Raw genomic sequence first — 18,622 nt, 5'->3', positions numbered from 1 at the left:
CAGGAGTCAGGCCACTGAGTTGAGACCCAGCTGTGGGGAGAGCAGGGGAGTGTCTTGTGGGTGCCCCAGTCCAGCCTCCCCAGCTCAGCACAGCAGTGGCCTCCTTGGGGTGTGAGAGTCCAGCTCTTTGTAACGTGGTGGTCCTTCAGCTGTCCCCCCAGAGCTGTCCACTTGGCCAGCTCTACTCCTTCAATCTGCAAGCAGGAGTACATAGGTAGCCTCTCTCCAGAGTCAGGGAGTCATTGGATCCCCACTGTCCCTTCCCCTTCCCCTGTTCCCCTCTCAGACACTGTCTGTGTGCTGTCCTTTTGGACTTCCTCAAGGGTGCCCTGCTCCAGTCCCAGCCCCTGCTGGAAGTGGGACGCTGGGTTCTTTTCACTGCCCTGGGGCTGGCCCTATTGGAGTATTTGAGACCCTCATGGTCTCAGTTGGACCAGCACAGCTGAAATGCAGTTCCAGTAGGGAGTAGTCATTCATTCCCTGATCCCTCCCCTCATTCTGACACTCAGAGGAGAGAAGAATAGGAGAGGAAAGATCTGCTTTATTTCATTTCATTTTATTTATTTTTGCAGTAGAGGGGATTGAACACAGGGCTGCTCTACCACTGAGCTACATCCTCAGCCCCAATCGTTTTTCACTTTAAGACAGGGGCTCCATGGCATCGAACTTGGGATCTTCCTGCCCAGACACCAGTCACTAGGTATACAGGCGAGTGCCACCGCGGTGGTTTTGTTTGATTCTCATTACTTTAGGGGTGCCTTTGGGAAGGGAGGAGGTGCGGTGGGATATGTTCGAAGTACCACCCGAAGTCATCATTCAGAAAAGTTGGTCTCGGGGTCGCAAGCAGGGTCGGTGCGGCAGCCATCTGCAATGAGAGTTGGTGTCAGTGGCGGTTTTCCCCCCGCATCCCACCCAGCCCGGGTCCCCGCGCTGGCCTCCCAGGGCTCACCTGAGCTGCAGCAGAAGCCGGCGGCCGCGCACCGGCCCCCGCTCCCGCAGGGCTTCTGGCCCGACTGGCAGGGCGACGGCAGGTAGTTCTCCTCCTGGCAGCGCAGCGCCTCGGCTGTGCCCACGAAGCAGCCCAGCTCGTCCCCGCAGCAGATGCTGGGCCCGAAGCAGCGCCCTTGGCCACCGGGGCCGCAGGGGAGGCACTGCGGGGAGGAAGAGGGTGAGCGGGAGGGAGGTCGCGGGGAAGGTGGGGACCCCTTGGAGGCCCGGTCCCGCGGGGTACTCGGGATTGGGTTGCCGGGACTGAAGCTGGGATCTGGCTCCGCAATGCTGGCCAGATCCAGGGGGCTAGAGGTCCTGGGGCCCGACTGAGCTCTAAGGGCAGCAGTGGAAACCTGCCAAACTCCTTGGGTTCCCAGGTGAGGAAGGGACGGGATCCAGGGGACAGAGCGGCATGGTGGTGGTCCCTGTGGGCCCTAGGGTCGGGTGGCTCACCTTGCGCACGTCCAGCTCCAGTGTGGCCCTCTTGCCGCCCAGCGGGCAGTTCTGGATGTAGCAGGCGGAGGTCAGAGCCAGGAGGCCCAGCAGGCAGCAGGCGAGGCTGTGGCTGGCCATGGTGTTGGCTACTAGGTCCCGGGGATCCGCGGCTGCTGGAGGTCTCTCAAGTCTGGCCTTTTTATGCCTGGGAGCTGGACCTGCCTAGTAGTGTCTAAGAAGGCAGTCGCATTACTAGTCACAGCAGGTCACTCGGGTCAGACCATGTCAGCCAGGTCGGCCCCTCATTACCAGAACAGAGTCAGAGTCAGTGTCTTGGCTAATGGACTGATATATGGATGGTGGGTGCTCTAGAGAAGGGAGCAGGCTGGGTCACCTGGGGCATGAGTGTAGGAAGGGGAGAACTGAGTGATGGGTTGGGGAGAGGGGAGTCCAACCAAAGGAATTTTTCCAGATTTCGGAAACCTAAAGGAGGCTGTGAGGGTCCTGTTGGTGGATCCTGGGGCCTCTCCAGGCAGGAACAGCCTCTGGCTAGAATCCCATCCATACACCCTGGTCCATACACATTCAGTCCTTGACCCTCTAGTAACAAGGTCTCCTCTTCCTAAGCCTAAATAACCAGAAAACCTCCCCACCCCAGCACACAGCCACAGCCACTTCCCTGCCCCCGGCACTTGCATGGACGAGATCCCAGCTTTCTCCCACCTCTACCTGCAAGTCAACCTTTCCTCCAGCTAGGAGCTGGGCTACAGTCCACCTGTATTGGAATTGGCAATATCTGTGGCTATGTCACTAACACAGGTGACAGGCAACCCCCATCATATACAGTTACTGCAAAAGTCTCTAAGGATTGTTTAGAATCATGGTCACCTGGAGATTAGGGCATTCTTCTGGCTGCCCCTAGAGCTTGGAATCTAATGGTTTATTAAAGAATCACATTTAGGACAAAATCAAAATGTGTTGTATCATATTGACACCTGAATATAAATGTAATTGGTTTCTTTTGTAACCCATCATCTTGTGTGTGTATGTGTGTGTGTGTGAGTGTGTGTGTGTTGATGAACAAACTCATCTTTTGTTTTATATATTTAAAAACTTCTGGAGGCTATCCAGGTGCAGTGGCACACGCCTGTAATCTCAGCAGCTCGGGAGGCTGAGGCAGGAGAATAGTGAGTTCAAAGCCAGCCTCAGCAATAGTGAGGTGCTAAGCAACTCAGTGAGATTGTGTCTCTAAATCAAATGGGATATGGTTGAGTGCCCCTGACTTCAATTCCCAGTTACTCCCCCCCAAAAAAATTTTTTGATATGGTGGCACACACCCGTAATTCCAGTGACTTGGGAGGCAGAGGCAAGAGGTCCACAAGTTTGAGGCCAGCCTCAGCAACTTAGTGAGGTCCTAAGCAACTTAGTGAGACCCTTGTGTCAAAATAAAAAATAAAAAGGGCTGGGGAGGTCATTCAATGTACATCATCCCTGGGTTCAAAATCCCCAGGACCAGAAAACAAAGAAACAAACTTTTGGGGAACTGAGAGATAGCTGAGTTCTAGAAAACTTGTGCAACATGTGAGAAGCCCTGGTTTCCATTGCTAGCACTGTGGGGGAGTCATTTCCTCCTTTATAAGTTTCATTTTAGTGGAGCAGGAGAGGTGTGAAATATCTGAGTGAATAACTGCTTATAGTTGTTCCATCTAGCTGTTTCCCAAAAGGTCACATGTTAAAGGCTTGGTCCTCAGGATGCTGTTATTAGGATGTGGTTCGATCTTTATGAGGTGGGACCTAGTGGGAGCACTTTTGGTGGTTGGGTGCATGTCCTTGAAGTGGCTAGTGGGACCTGGCTCCTCATGGCTCTCTTTTGCTTCTCGACCATGAGGTGAGTGGTTTTGCTACACCGTGTGCTCCTGGTGCCATATGCTGCTTCCTCGTAGACCTGTAAACAATTGGCCCAAGGGATGGTGGACTGGAACCTCTGAGAGCATAAGCCAAAATAAGTCATTTCTCTTTATAAATTAATTATCCCTGGTATTTTGGAATGGTGACAAAAACCTAGCAACACAGTTAGGAAAAAAAAGATCAGCCTTATTTTTCTAGCAATAAGCACATTGCATCAGAGGAACTGGGGTGTGGCTCAGGGGTAGTGTGCTTGCCTAACATGCACCAAACCCTGGGCTTGATGCCTGCACCCGCCCCCTGGTAATTTTTTTTTTTTTTTTTTTAGAAACAGGATTCGTTATATTGCCCAGGCTCGTCTCAGTTCTCTGGGATCAAGAAAGAGATCCTTCTTTCTCAGCCTCCTGCGTAGCCAGGATTTCAGGCATGTGCCACTGCATTATTTTAGCAAATTTAAACAGAAATGCAACTCTCCCCATGATCCGGTTTTAAGATACTTCCACCCTCATAGAAACTTCCCTCATGCATCAATCTTGTTCCCATTCCCAGGCCCAGGAAACCACTGATGTACATTTACCATTTCTAGAAATTCTCCACCAATGGGACCATAAAATACATCATTGTTTATGGCTTGTTTTGCTTTTTAAGAGGTGGGGGGTGGTTCAATGATAGAGCAGTTGCTTAGCATGTGTGAGTTAAAATCCCAGCACTGCAGTATTTAAAAAAAAAAAAAAGCGAGAAAGATCACCTCCATCTAAGGGGAAGTGCTGCTGCCTGGTGGTCCCTGAGCACAGACCCTCCCTCTCCAGATGCTCGAGGGAGTTAAGGCTGAGTGGATTGTGAGATGATGCACCAGAGCCTTGGTCTTTGGTCACGTGTGTTCAGCCTGTTTAAGATGGATGCTGAAACTTCCTCCTCTATTTCTACACCCCACTGGCAGTGCTGCCACCAGAAATCTCAGAGCTGTGAAGAGTGATGCAGCGCTGGCTCTGGGGTTCCAACTTCACTGAGGCTGTGGAGACTGTTCACGTATATGTCTATGTACATCAAGTCCTCCCAGTTACACACCCTGAATATAGATAATTTTTATTTGTCAATTATACCTCAGTAGCGTTCCAGAAAATAAACAGAAAAAAAATGTTTCTTGTTAATTCTTTTTCTCTGTTATCACCCCATTTATGTTGTTGTTGGTGGGAGACAGACCCCGTGTTGGCTGCTGATACAGAACACAATCCCTTCCCCAGATGTCTCTGGGCCAAGAGCCATACCTGGGCTTCAACAGGCTGTCCTGCTGTTCTCCAGGGCCACCTGACTTTGGTGGATGGGTGCTTGGTTAGACCAGAGAATCCATTGCCCTCCTCTTTTCCTATAAGTTCCTGGATCAAAAGCAATGTGTCAGCCTGAGGCTGTAGCCCAGGGTGGAGTGCTTGCCCAGCTGTGCAAGTTCCTGGGTTTAATACCTAGCCTGGAGGTGGGGAAAAAGCATCTTTGAATGTTGGTGCTGGAAGTAGCTTGCTGGTCCCCAGGGAATAGTGCCCAACTGTGGTATCTGCTATTGGTGGAAAGTGCCAGGTTGGCTTTGATGAGAAGTGTGATGGAGCCTACGGACAGCCTTGCCACTGTTGAACCCTTGACGCAAAGAAAAGACCACTGACTCCAATTTAAACCAAATTAAAGCAAGCTTTATTGTGTACACAAGAGAGCTGACCAGTGACCACCTCACTCAGAAGCCGGCCAGAGAACAGCCCTAGTCTAAGGGCAGAGGGGGTTTTACAAAACAAGGTACAAAGGCAGCTGTCTTGGGAACTTACAGCTAACAGGGTTCTGGCAAGCGTAACAGAAAGGCAGATGGTAGGTGAATGATCTACATGGCTTCATATTTCAAGTAGGGAGTAAATTCAGATTCTGACATCAGAATTTATGAGGCACCACTGAGTTTTCAGGGAGGCTTGTTATCTGGTCCAGGAGAGCCAGGCACGGGTGAGTTCAGAGCATGGGCAGAAATTCCAAACAAGCTTAAACATCAGAGTATGATCAGGCCAAATACAAATCTTAGCGTTTTAGAGTAAAACAGAAATGAACTTTTCATGACCTTGTGACAAGATGGCTACCAATCTTAAAATGGAATTAGGCTGCGTTCATCAGCCACCATGGCCACTTTTTGTAAGGATTCCAGGTGGACAGTGTTATCAATAAGATATAAAATTTCATGTTATTTTTTACACTGGCGTACAATTTAAGTATGTTTCTAAGTTAATGAGAGCCTAATCTATGTAAAGGTTGACATTGTAAAACACAAAAACATTTTGCTACTTTTCCACAAAAGGTTAAAAGCTCCCAGCCTTTCTTTAATTCGTGTTTTAAATGTAATATCATGTGTTAGCTAATATTCATGTGAACTCAACAATATATGTAAACTTTATAAAATGATATTTATGAAACAAAGATCAGCTTCAGAACTAGAACACTTCCCATAAGATTGGTGAGGAGCTCCACCTTACCTGAGATAAGGCTCGCCTCCCACCTTACTACTTGTCAGAATGACTCCAAAGTAGGCCCCTGAGCCTATCCCACAGCACCACAAAAGCTCAGCACCCAAACATCTTGGGGCCTCTCTCCACCCCATAGAGACGGCCTTTATTGGTCAGCTTTGACAAATAAGCCTTTGTGTGGATCTCTGCCTGGTCTCTGTCTTTCATTTCTCGCTTGCCCATCTCTTGCTTTCTCACTTTCCTTTCAGACAGGGACAGAGAACCTCTGACAGGCAGTCATCTTGTTTACTTGATTAGTGATAGCCACTTTTGCAGTGAGTCTTTCTGCTTAGCTTCCAAGAGGGACATAATTATTCTCCAACTTTAGGTCCATCCTAATGATACTACCGGTTATCTGTGAGTTCTGCTTTCTCAAATATTGAAGTTTGAACATTAGAGAAGCACCGAGGCAAGAATATAAAGCAAGTTTTATTTACAAAATGGTAACACAGAATTCTCCTGGGAGAGAGAAGGGGGCCATAGCTGGTATCCCAGTATCCCAAGAAGTGAGAGCATCCTACCCTTTTATACATTTTAGACTTTCTTTGTTCTCCTACCCTCTTCCCCCTTATCTGTCTCCTTCCTGCATAAATGACTAGGCCCAGGAGATGGTGGTGGGATGGCTTGGGGAGAAGCAGGTGGGCTGGAAGGGCCAAGGTGGAGTGATCAGGGCAGGAAGGGAGCAGCAACCCAGGAGGCCTTAATTAGTAGCTCCCTGCCTGTTCAGGAGGTGCTTCATTAACAACCTTCTGGGAGGGGCACTACAGGCAGGGAATCTTGATAATCAAAGTGCTCTGGAGGCATTAACATTCTAATCTCCGGGGGTGGTTTCCAACTTCCCGGACCCAAACTGGCCTCCATTTTCTCCATCTACCAGATTACCTATCTACACTGACTGCCTGTCTTTAATTCTTCTTCACTAAGAGATCCATCCAAGCACTCTTCCATAAACCTCCATGTCATCATCCGCCAATCAAATTCATACTAAGTTCCAAGTCCTTTTTCATCCAGCCAAATCAGTAGCTACTTGTCTGTCCCCAAGGCTTCTCTAGTTCCAGGCAAAGTGGTTGTCATATTATTTGGAGAAGTAGATTCCCTTTCCTTGTCTTTCAGAAACACCCTGAACAAGACAGCAATGCCATAACTATCTGCCATCTGCATATGAGCTATCTGAAAACTGGGTTCCATTTTTTTCTCTTTGGTCAACTGTGCCCCCGAGGTTTTAAACCTGAGTTAGGGAAGAGGACCCCTGCCTATAAGGCTCATCCACCCCTGCTTTCAGGAGCAGAGTGGTCCCACCTAACATTGTGGCCCATTGTTAGAAGACAATTCTCCATAGTTTTCTCCATGGATTTCTCACATTTCTGCATAATTCATGCCTTCTTGAAAGTGGAGATGCCAAGCAAATGGTCTTGGGAATCAGAAGCGGTGTGGCCTCTGGAGGTGTTTAGAGACATATCTTTTTGGAGACACCCTAGAATAGTAAAGATAAAGCTGCCTCCCCTCCCCCATTTTTTTTCTTCCCGTTTAGGAGATTTGCTTAAATTTCAGAAAATGGATAACCTCTCTTTCCAGTGGCGGAATATATATCAAGAATGCAAGAGGCCCTGGGTTCACTTTCCAGCACTGAAAAAAATTAAAAATTAATTTTCCACATAAGGCAGCAATTCCATCTCTGAGTACATATCCAAAACAATCAGAAGCAGGATCCTGAAGAATCATTTGTGCCTCCATATTCATAGCATTATTCCCAATAGCCAAAAGGTGGAAGCAACCTAAGTTTACAGTAGTGGATGAACAGAGAAGCATAATGTACTCTGTACATACGATGGAATTCAGCCTGAACTAGGAAGGAAATTCTGACGCATGCCACAATGTGGAGGAACATTGAGGACATCATCCTAAGTGAAATAAGCCAGTCACAAAAGGTCATGATTCCACTTACATGAAGTACATAGAATAGTCAAATTTATAGCCACAGATGTAGAATTCTGACTTCTAGTGACTCTGGGAAGGAGAAAATGGAAATTCAAATGTTGGGATCAAAAGTTATTTGATTTCTTGGGTAGATAGTGGCATTCTGGTTATGTTGGAGGGTCCTTGCTCTGAAAAGATATAAGCTGAAGTATCATGATATCTGCCATTACTTTCTTCAGCAATGGGAGTCATTCCTTTTTCTCCGGAAGAGAAATCCATGGTTTGTTGCCTTTGCCAATAACAAAAATGTTGGAGAGCTGAGTGGCAAAGCTGTTGCCATTGGCATCTTTCACATGAAACATGTCAAAAGAGCCAGGATGTCTCTCTTTGTTGGTAATCACACCAATTCTTCCCAAGTTAGCACCTCCAGTCACCACACACAGGTTACCAGTGTCAAACTTGATGAAATCAGTAACCTTGCCAGTCTCCAAATCAATCTGAATGGTATCATTCACCTTGATTAGGGGATCAGGGTATCGAATGGTTCGAGCATCATGAGTCACCAGATGAGGGATTCCTTTTGTGCCCACAAATATCTTTCTCACTTTGCACAACTTGTACTTGGCCTCCTCAGGTGTAATGTGATGAACAGCAAAACGACCCTTGGTGTCTTAGATCAGACAGAAATTCTCTCCAGTCTTATCAATGCTGATGACATCCATAAAACCTATGGGGTAGGTTATATCAGTTCAGGCTTTGCCATCAATCTTGATGAAGCGCTGCATGCAAATCTTTTTTACTTCCTCTCCTGTCAGGGCATACTTAAGTCTGTTCCTTAGAAAAATGATGAGAGGAAGACATTCTCTCAGCTTGTGGGGACCAGTGGATGGACGAAGAGCAAACACACCAGTCAATTTATCCAGCATCCAATGCTTTGGAGCTGCTACCCGCTTCAGATGCTTCTTGGGACCACAAGCCATGGCTGCTGTAGGCACGGAAAGAGACCCACCTTCTTCCCCCCAGAACTTTTTAATTATTTTATTTTGAGACAGGGTCTTGCTAAGTTGCTTAGGGCCTCACTAAATTGCTGAGGCTGACCTCTAACTTGCAATCCTCCTGCCTCAACTTCCTGAGCCACTGGAATTACAGATATGAACCACAGTACCGGGCTCCAGCTAGGTTTCTAATGCCCTTCCTTCATTATTTCATTTGTTTAAAAAATAAAGTACTTAATAACACTGGTAGTGAATTGCAGGTGAGAAAGCTGAGGCACAAAGATGTGAAATTATCTCCAACTATAAAGAAAATTGTATAAACAATTGGAGATTACATTGCATTGCTTTTCACTGAATTTGGCAGATGGAGAACAGGAAGGGCAAAATCTACTAGAAATGATTCAGGCTTGCAATACCTACATTTTTATTTATATCTACATTCATGTATAGTGCTGTGCTGACCCAGATGGTCACTAGAAAAGTGTGGGGGCTGAATGAAGTGTTGCTATGTAAATGTCACAATATGTCTACCTTGGACTCAGAAAACTTAATAGTACCGAAGGGGTTATTGTTGTTTTCCAATACAAGAGATGTGATGGACTCAGATGGGATTGTGTTATGTATCTTCTATCCTTCTTTTTCATCCTCATCTGTGAAAAGTCCCAAAACTAAGTGTTGAAAGAACTTTAGATGTTCTCTAGTCAGTTACATGGCTCTTGGGACCTCAACTAATAATTTGATTGATAGTCAACTGGGAGAAGCAAATGAGTTTAGAAACATAAGGAATCACCTGTAGCCACTGTGCTCATGAAAGAAGTATATGGACCTTCTTCCTTCTGTAAAGACAGTCCAATTTCCCCACTTTTTGAGCATAATTCGCTGGGATTTTCCTTCAATAGTGTACATAGTTCTCCCAATGATCTGCTGGCTTCACCGATACTTTCTTTTTTATATGATATTCTTTTTAGTCATAGATGGACATAATACCTTTATTTTATTTGTTTATTTTTATGTGGTGCCACTAGGCAAGCGCTCTACCACTGAGCCACAACCCCGGCCCCTACACTGGTACTTTCTCAGGCCAATCCATTCACATTTTATTGTTATATTTGAAGTAAAGGTCTTTATATAATAATAATAAACATAATAAACTCAAATTTACCAACTTCACCTTCAGAATTTTAAGAACCCTGTCACTATTTTGATGAGACTGTCCTCTGCTGGAAATAAGGGGAACTGCAGGCAGAATTTGGCCTCTCAGGAATTCATTCCCAATTTGAGTACATTTGGCAGATAATTCTTCTCCTTCCATGATATGAGATTGAGACCACTCTCACAAAAAAAAAAAAAAAAAAAAAAAAAAAAGAAAAGAAAAGAAAAAAAAGAGGGGAGTGGCTAGGGGTGTAGCTCAGTGGTATAGTGTGTGAGACCCTGGGTTCAATCCCCAGCACCAAAACAAACAAAACAAGTGCATCTAGTGTGTATTGAACATTTGCATCCTTGTCACCAACTTTAGAGCTTAGCTTTACATAATTTCTCATTTAATTGCCACAACAGTATTATGGGTATATACCAGTATTTTCCTTACCTTACTCTTGAGAAAACTGAGGCAAAGAGCAACTAAGAAATGTTCCCAAAGACACGCCAGTGATAAGTGGACAAGCTGGGATTCAAACCCAAGGAGATGCATCAATCTTGTAATTACAAAGCTATGTAGCCCTTTCTGGTGCTTTCTCTATTTTTTATTTATTCTGTATGGATTTCCAGGTAGAAGAGGTGAGTGGGGCATCATGCAAACACTCTTCCATTTGTCTTGGAGAATTTCTTCCTTTCTTGTGTTCCCTCCTTCTCCCCTTCCTTCTTTCTTCCCTTTGTTCCTTCGTTCCTTCTTCCTTTTCTCCTCTTTCTTCTGTTTCTCTTCTTCCATTTTTTTTTTTTTTGGCAAAGTCTTGTCAAAGCATATTGGTCTCAAATTTGATTTCACTGTGTTTAAAAAATGTCTGGGGTTATAGCAAAGCTCTGGGTTTGATTTCCAGCACTGAATAAAAAAATTCCCTATAAAACAATTCCACTTTTCCCACAGTTAATTCTACAAATTGTGAGAAACAATTCTTCCAAAAAATTGGTCTGGGGGCTGGGGATGTGGCTCAAGCGGTAGCGCGCTCGCCTGGCATGCGTGCGATCCGGGTTCGATCCTCAGCACCACATACCAACAAAGATGTTGTGTCCGCCGAGAACTAAATAATAAATATTAAAAAATTCTCTCTCTCTCTCTCTCTCTCTCTCTCTCTCTCTCTCTCTCTCTCTCTCTCTCTCTCTCCCCCCCTCTCTCACTCTCTCTTTAAAAAAAAAAATTGGTCTGATGCTGGTACTTTTTCTGTAGTTCTCAGCTCCCAGGGAAACTGCAAGCCTGAAACCACATTTCCCAGATTTCTTTGCTAGCTGGCTTCTCTTTAGGAGGAACAATAATCTAGGAGACACTGGCAAAATATATATTTTTTATAAATGACACATAATGATTTTACATGTTCATGGGGTACAATGTGTATGTGAAACTATTATATCCATCATTTTAAGCATTTATCATTTCCTTGTCGTGAGAACTTCTTCTTTAAAACAGAGCATTATTGTTACCTTACTGTGCAAAAGTACCAGCATTTATTTATTTCTGCCATCTAACTGTAATGTAATATTGTACTGGTAGACCAACATTTCCTCTTAAAAGATTTTTTTTAATTTTAATTTTAATTTTTTTTAGGGGCAGAGGAAGGCAAATCCATTTTCCCATGTCTGGGGCACCTCTGGCAGTTACAACAGATGAGGGCCTGGGTTCCGCAAGTGACTATCGTCCAACAACAGCAGCAACGAGTAGCAGCAGTAGCACCCACAGGCTCTGGCTCCGGCAGTAAAGGCAGCTGTGCCGTAGCCATGATTGACATTCAGACCTCAAATTTCAAATTTCCCAAACACAAAATTCTACTCCTAGACCATTTCTCTCCCTTAGTAGCCAGCAATTAAAAAAAAAAAAAAAAAAAAAAGGAAGGTAGAAAAAAAAGGAAGAAAAAAAAGGTATGAAATACAACATAACTTTCCTAGAAGCTTTAACCATGTGTGCATTATTTTATCCCCAATAAGGGGAAATGCCCAAACACATGGGGAAGATGACTGGGTATCGGTGATCCACAGGCCACTGTGCAGTCCTGGTGAGGGTTTATGTTGCTCTGAAGCGCTGAGCTTCTGTCACTTTCCCAGTCCCTTTGATGGCACTACAGTGGGATTCTTCCTTACAAGTTCTTGACTTCAAGGGCTTATAGCCTCTGATGTTGACCCAGGCAGTGTTTTATTCTTTGACATGGATGTTCACTTTATAATTCATTAAGCTTCATATTTATTGTTTATGTACTTACCTGTACTGAGAATATATTTGTTAAAGTACCCAACCAGGGAAGTGCCCACTATCATCCCTAGACTGGTCTGTCTCAGGTTTTTTGGATTGCAATATTGTCTCCCCCCATCCGTCACTGTTGGAGATCCAATCCAGGACCTCCTGAATGTTAGGCAAGCACTCTACCACTCCATAGATTCTTGGGGGATTCCCCCAGCCCTGCAATATTTCTTTGGACAGAAGTCCTGCGTTTGGGAAGGAAAAAAGAATTCCAAGCTTGACTCTTCCTGCCAGAATTGTCCTATTTCAGCAGTCAACTGGGCTTATTACCTATGTGTCGGTTTCAGTTCTGTACTTAGAAGTTCAGGGGGACTGTTCCCAAAGATTTCAGAGATTATTGAGCACCTGTGACTGTTTTCCATGCAGAAAATTGAGTACATTGGAAAAATATGGAGAAGTAACTTCAATTAGACCTAGTGAGGTGTCCTTGATAGAAAAGATTAACAAGGCCCCAGTGCCTGTTAACTCGGCAAACCCATCCTTCTCTTTTCCTGTCTGCCCGCCACTATAAGCTGTTTCCCTTCGCTTGGCAGCAGTCTGGCACCCTCACTATTCAGCCTAAGAAATGACCAACTCTGCAAGTTTTCAATCTTATCTTCAAGACCTTGACCACCCATCCATCCCCAGGACTTCATGAAAATCTACCTCATTGATATCGTGCTGCTTAGCTTGGAGGATTAGAAGGAGCCAGAGCCAAGTGTAGTAAAACACTTACGAATGAGTGGGGAGACAAATCCTGGGGCAGGGTCGGGGGCCCATTCAGCAGTTTCTGGAGGAACAGAAAACCTTCCTTCCCCCGAGTGGAAATACAAATTGCACTTGTGTCCTGATCCACCCTGTTTACTCCAGATACACAAATTGACCCTCCTCAAATCTTATGAAAGCTCTCACATTTGGATGTCCTGCTCCAAATGCATTTACTGGGTAGCCCTCAAATCTACCATTCATCTGTGAGACCTTGAACAAGGGAAGAGTCTATAGGTGGTCCAGGCTGCAGCAAGGATGATTCTGGCAACCCTATTCCTCACAACACAGCAGAGCATGTATTGTAAATTGGAAACCTAACCATTTGGAACTTGAGGCAAGAATCAGAAGAGATCTTGGTATCTGAGAAAGACCATGGCCATCCAGGATTCTGCTGGAAGTTAGACCATCTAAAGGGGGATCCCACAAAACTGCAGACCAGACTGGTGGGAACTGATAGCCGATCTAAGCCCCTTATACCACTAATTCATTAGAAACAGTACAGATTGACTAGACTTGAGTTAACCTAAAGGTAACACAGGCTGCCTATATGAGGAAGATGGCTGTGGGTGGAGAAAAAAATGCTGAAGCTTGGTTGATAGGTAAACATGTATGACATACTGACCTCAGCAGAAGGTGAATGCTAAGGCGATATAGCCCCCATGCAGGATGTTAGCAGTAGTGAAGTGAAATCAGCCCAAAGAGCTTCAAGATCTGAAGACAGGGGCTGAAGTTGTAACTTGGTGGTAGAATGCTTGCCTTGCATGTGTGAGACATTGGGTTTGATTCTCAGCACCACATATAAATAAATAAAGGTCCATTAAACAACTTAACAAAAAATCTGAAGAGACAGATGGCTTGTGTCTCAATCTTGGCACAGAGAACTTGGAAAGAATGAAACTGGAAGATGGTGACAAGCAGGCTGAGAAAGGAGTACATACATAAAAATGGGTTTCCTAACACAGGCTATGTCCCATGTCAAAGTTTACCACAGGCTTCCATTGCAGGGAATCAGATGGTGTCTGAGGCTGTGGAGCAACTGGTCAAATCATGGCCCACAATGTGTGCCCATCAGCTCTCATCCTGGAAGCTACTTTGGGCACCTGAAAGCAGAGACTCCACTGTGCTCTAACTAGAATCAGTGCCCCATGTTACCAGCTGAGAAGGAGGCCATGGCTCTAAGAGTTTGAGTGCCCTGGGGAGGCTGGGTACAGGGCAACACCTCTGCTTGCCTCTTCACAGCTGTTTTCCTCACCTAGAAACATGAGGGTCTGCCCATATTCCTTAGTCTCCATGGATTCTTGGGGATCCCAAAGCCTTTTAGAAGTTAAGAGTCATGGAAAGAAGCTGGGTTTGGTTCTTTTTCTTCTTACGGTATCTAAAGTTCATGCAAATAGCAGCAAAGGGGAAGCAACTCTATCTGGGAGAAATGTGTCTTTGTCTTTATGTGACATGTTGCTTTAGAGCCTGAACTGGGCCATGGATCTACCTGCTCACCTTATTCAACTTTCTGAATCTTTTTAAAAATTTATTCTGGTTTGTTAAACTTGATGGCAGAATGCAATTCATTTCATATTACACTTATAGAGCACAATTTTTGAAGACACTGATTGTACACAAATAATATATAATATTCAACTTACTGGGTTGCAAATTGTAAACTCAAAATCCTAGTTATTCCATAAGAGTCAAGTTCTGTTTACAAATCTTAATACTCTATGAACAAATCTGGCAGATTCTCTATTGACCTTAAAAGGAGATTTCCTTCTCAGTTAATTAAATTATTTTAAATGTTTCAAATTCAATGAACTCAAACATTACATGGTTTCAAAGTACTTAAAATTCTAACTATATACATGTTATTTCTAAATTTCCTTGAAGTTAAAGATTTTTTCCCCCCCAAGAGGAAAACAACACGTCAAACTAGACAGTTTTAGGAACACCTGCCCAAAGGATAATGGAGGGTTGGGAGTGGGGAGGAAAGCTGGTACTATGTTCCATCATTACTTCATTTTCAAATTGAATTAAAACCACAAATTCCTTCCCAGGTGACTATACAGCTAACTTGACTTTGCACTTTTTTGGCTCTTAAAATGATTATTTTCCATCTCATTCCAAAAAACAAAAACAAAAACAAACTTTCTTCATTTTCATCCTGTTTGCTAGGAATACACAATTCTTACAAATATTAAAATGATATGATATTCAATAAATGTCATTAAATGTAAAAAAAAAAAATCCCACAATTTTCTGAATCTTGATCACCTGTATCCCTGGCACCCATAAGGCTTGGTCCAAGGGCTTGACAAGCCACATGAACTCAAAAAGCCTTGGTCAACCAGGCCTCCCCTCCAGCACCAATTCTGAGTGGCCCAAGAATACTGGGCATGCCAGGGCAGATGTAGGTCACTCAAATCACAGGTGGAGAGCAACTAGGAGAAATGCAGTCATGGACATGCCACACCTGGCCAGCAAAGCCCAGGATTAAGCAAAAGGAGACCCATGGCTAATGGTTAATTTGTAGCTCAGGTACCAGGTGTTACCTGCTTTTAGCCAGTAGTGTCTAAAGCTCCAAATCAGGGACCAATAAACTTTTTCTGTAAAAAGTTATAATATTTTAGTTTTGCAAGTCATTCAGTATCTATTCCAACTCCTCATCTCTATCATTGTAGTAGCACAATAGTAGTAAAAGAATAGACAAGGCTGTGTTCCAATAACACTTTATTTACAGGCAGGAGGCCACATTTGGCTCAAGAACTGTAACTTGCCAACTACTGTCCTTGATGTTAGGAGATGGTCTGGCTGCCCAAGAGAACTGTCACCCAGTCCAACCCTCTGTGAGATGGAAAACACTCGACAGTCTGGTACAGTCCTGAGGTTGTACTTGAGGAAGAACAGGTTACTGTGGTTGAGAGTTTCTGACCAAGTGTGGATGCAGAGGCCAGATGTGAGGGTGGTCCTGGAAAAGCCTAAGCTTTCCTCCTTGGAAACACAACTGCTTCATTCCAGATCAGGCCCAGCCCTCGTACCCCCATAAACACTCTGTCCCTGGTAGGAACTGTCCTTATTGGCCCACTAGGAGCCCCTGTGCTGAGGTCTGACCACCAGACCCTCTTTGGTGATGGCCCAGTTGTAGTCCTTTGGAGAGTCCAAAGCTTCTTCTATCCGGGACTCCAGATTCTCTCGGGTGATGAAATTTTTAGCCTCCTCCTATTGGGAGAGAAAAGGCCAGCTGCATGGGAGCCCTGCCCATGCTGACAGTCTGGGAAGCCTGCTGGCCTTTAGCCCACCTAGGGAGAGGCTCCAAGCTCTCCCTAGGAAACCATGCCTGGAGCCCAGGGCCTATTTGAGTGCCCCACTGACATTCCAGTGGAATAATGTCAGACAGCCTTAGTCATATTCCTCTTTCTTAGACAATCTTCCTGGGTCACAGCCAGAACTTCAAGCACCAGCTGTGATAACCTCTGTGTCCCAAGAGGTGGATTCAGTTCCTTGATGCTACCTGGTTATTTTCACAAACTCGGTACTTTCTGCCCTATTTAATTCAAGTCTCATCCACTGCCTCTGGATTATGCCTCACTGGTTTTACATGCCATTCTCAGCTTAGCATACTAAACCTTTATGACTTTATCAACTGCAAGGTCAAACGCACCCTCCTTGTGTGCCCAAGCTAACACCTGCCAGAAGCTTGTACACTTTCCCAATTCCACTCCCATCTCCTTCTCTCTTGGTGCTTCACAGGCATTTCCCTTGGGCCCCTTCTCTCAGATCCCTCTGTTAACTGAGTCTGCATGCCCAGGAGCCCCAGCACCTCCGGAGCCGTGGCCCACCTGCAGCTGTAGCACTTCTTGCTCCTTGAGCTGCATCCAGGCCTGCTCTTCCCGGGTGCGGCGGGCCCGTTCCTCGGCCTGCCGCTGCTCCTGCTCCTGCGCCTCCAGCAGCAATCTCGCTAACCTGCGAGGGGCAAGAGGCCGAGGCTGAGCGGGGCCCAGCTAGGCCAGGGCACCCCGCCTCGGGTCCCACTCACCGCAGCTCGTGCAGCCGCTGGTTCTCCGCCTGGTTCCAGGCCATCAGCTCCCGGTGCTCGGCGGCGTCCTCCTGCGCCTTGCGCTCCGCCAGAACCCCCGCTCGGGCCTCGTGCACCTTCTTCCGCACCTCCGACACGAACTCCAGCCTGGGCGGGGACGCGCTCCAAGTCGGCACCCTCTCTACCCGCCCGCTCGCCCCAACACTCCCCAGAGGGCGCCTACAGTCACCTGCCCCTCCGTCACACACACCTGAGGGCGCGCACAGTCTGGCGATACTGCCGGTAACGCTCCGCCAGCACGAAGAATTCCGCAGGATCCACCGCGGGCGGAGTCTTCACGCGCCCGACCTTGGACTTGGCGGGCGGGTCGTGGCGGGTCTTGCGGCCGCGCGCGGGCAGCAGTAGCAGGGCCGGAGCCCGGCACGGGGGCAACGAGCCCAGGCCGCTCAGCGTGCGGAGCATGGCCGCGTCGCTTTGCAGTCGCCCGCCGCCGCCAGGCCCGGAAGCGGCCGCAGGGCACCTCGGGACCTGCAGTCCCCGGGACCCCGCCCCTCCCCGGGGGGCGGAGCTCGCGCGCGGCTTTCCCACCACTCATCCCCGCCCCCGGGCTCGGCCCGGCCCTCCCGGCAGGCGTCCAGGCGGCGGGGTCCTGCAGCCCCTGCTCCATTAGGGAGTTTCTGGGGGAGTGGGATTGGGAGGGGATGAAGGAAAGAGCTCGAGGCAATAGCTTCGCAGACTTCACACTTTTATTGAAGGATGGCTGGACGGGGCGCTCGGGCTGCGTTCTGTGAAGGGAGAGGGGTGGTCATACCTCGGGCTGCTCGGTCCCCTTCCCTCCTGCCATCTGGTCAGTTGATCTGCTTTCACGTTGCTCGGATGCACCCCGCTCCTACAGGAGCCTGAGAACCCAGCTTGGGGATTTCCAGCCCATGACCCTGTTCACCCCAAACAAGCTTGATGTGTAAAAGCCCGAGCTAACATCACTTAAATTAGGCTGTGCCTCCTAGGAATTTACCACTTCCTCCTTTAGTTCGTGTGCACCCCTGGTGCACTTTACATGTGTTCTATTTGCAACTAGTAATAACTCATTTTCCTACACCTGTATTCTTCTATGGTCTTGGGGAGGTCTAAAGTCACTGAGTTGTTCCAAGTCCAAGTCAGTGACCATTTGGCTCTTTGAGCACTGCTACCTGTGTGAGGTGCACTCCTTCCCTCTTCCCTCTGGCCAGAGGGCCTGCCCACCTTGAAACACACCGACTTGGCTGTCATGAAGTCTAGGGAACACCACAGCTACCACTCTTTTATAAGGGCCTTTTTAATACAGTTGTTCTACTGGGGAAAGGGGCATCCCAGTGGTGTCTCACACTCCCCAGTCTCCAGGCAGGATGGCCAAAGGGGACCCATGGATAATCTTGAACGAAGGGGACCTCTTACCGCACTCGCCATTAGGGTCTACACCAGGTGCTGGTTCCTGTGGAGGGACAAGCGGGCCATGGTCCTGCCCTTCCAAGACATTGGATCCTCAGGGGGAGCCAGTGCATCATTTGGTAGGCTATCGGCAGCCTGAGTTGGGTTGCCAGCTGCAGAGCACAAGACCCTTCCTCAGAAGGGAACAAAGGCACCTGCCCCCACC

The 18,622-nt window shown here is 46.7% G+C and overlaps 2 protein-coding genes and 1 pseudogene across 3 annotated transcripts; all 3 read right to left on the bottom strand.

Annotated features, from left to right (window-relative positions):
• Window positions 1-752: 752 nt before the first annotated feature.
• OXT (oxytocin/neurophysin I prepropeptide) lies at window positions 753-1,563 on the bottom strand (the record flags this gene model as incomplete). Its single annotated transcript, XM_081293327.1, has 3 exons — window positions 753-865; window positions 950-1,151; window positions 1,444-1,563. The coding sequence occupies 3 exons, from the start codon at window positions 1,561-1,563 to the stop codon at window positions 813-815; spliced, it is 375 nt and encodes a 124-aa protein (XP_081149453.1). The 3' UTR covers window positions 753-812.
• A 6,463-nt stretch (window positions 1,564-8,026) lies between these two features.
• On the bottom strand, window positions 8,027-8,793 carry LOC308648129 (small ribosomal subunit protein eS4-like; annotated as a pseudogene). The gene has a single exon. The product of its transcript is annotated as a small ribosomal subunit protein eS4-like (transcript).
• A 6,873-nt stretch (window positions 8,794-15,666) lies between these two features.
• Window positions 15,667-17,525, bottom strand: MRPS26 (mitochondrial ribosomal protein S26). Its single transcript, XM_081290232.1, has 4 exons — window positions 17,240-17,525; window positions 16,990-17,136; window positions 16,793-16,916; window positions 15,667-16,172 (listed from the first exon to the last, which is right to left on the bottom strand). The coding sequence occupies exons 1-4, from the start codon at window positions 17,449-17,451 to the stop codon at window positions 16,038-16,040; spliced, it is 618 nt and encodes a 205-aa protein (XP_081146358.1). The 5' UTR covers window positions 17,452-17,525; the 3' UTR covers window positions 15,667-16,037.
• Between the last annotated feature and the right edge of the window lie 1,097 nt (window positions 17,526-18,622).

The sequence above is a fragment of the Spermophilus citellus genome (assembly GCF_964194105.1).
Source record: "Spermophilus citellus genome assembly, chromosome: 4".
Classification (NCBI taxonomy): Eukaryota; Metazoa; Chordata; class Mammalia; order Rodentia; family Sciuridae; genus Spermophilus; species Spermophilus citellus.
Note: the sequence above shows the minus strand (reverse complement) of the source record. Positions and strands in the feature narration are given on the sequence as shown.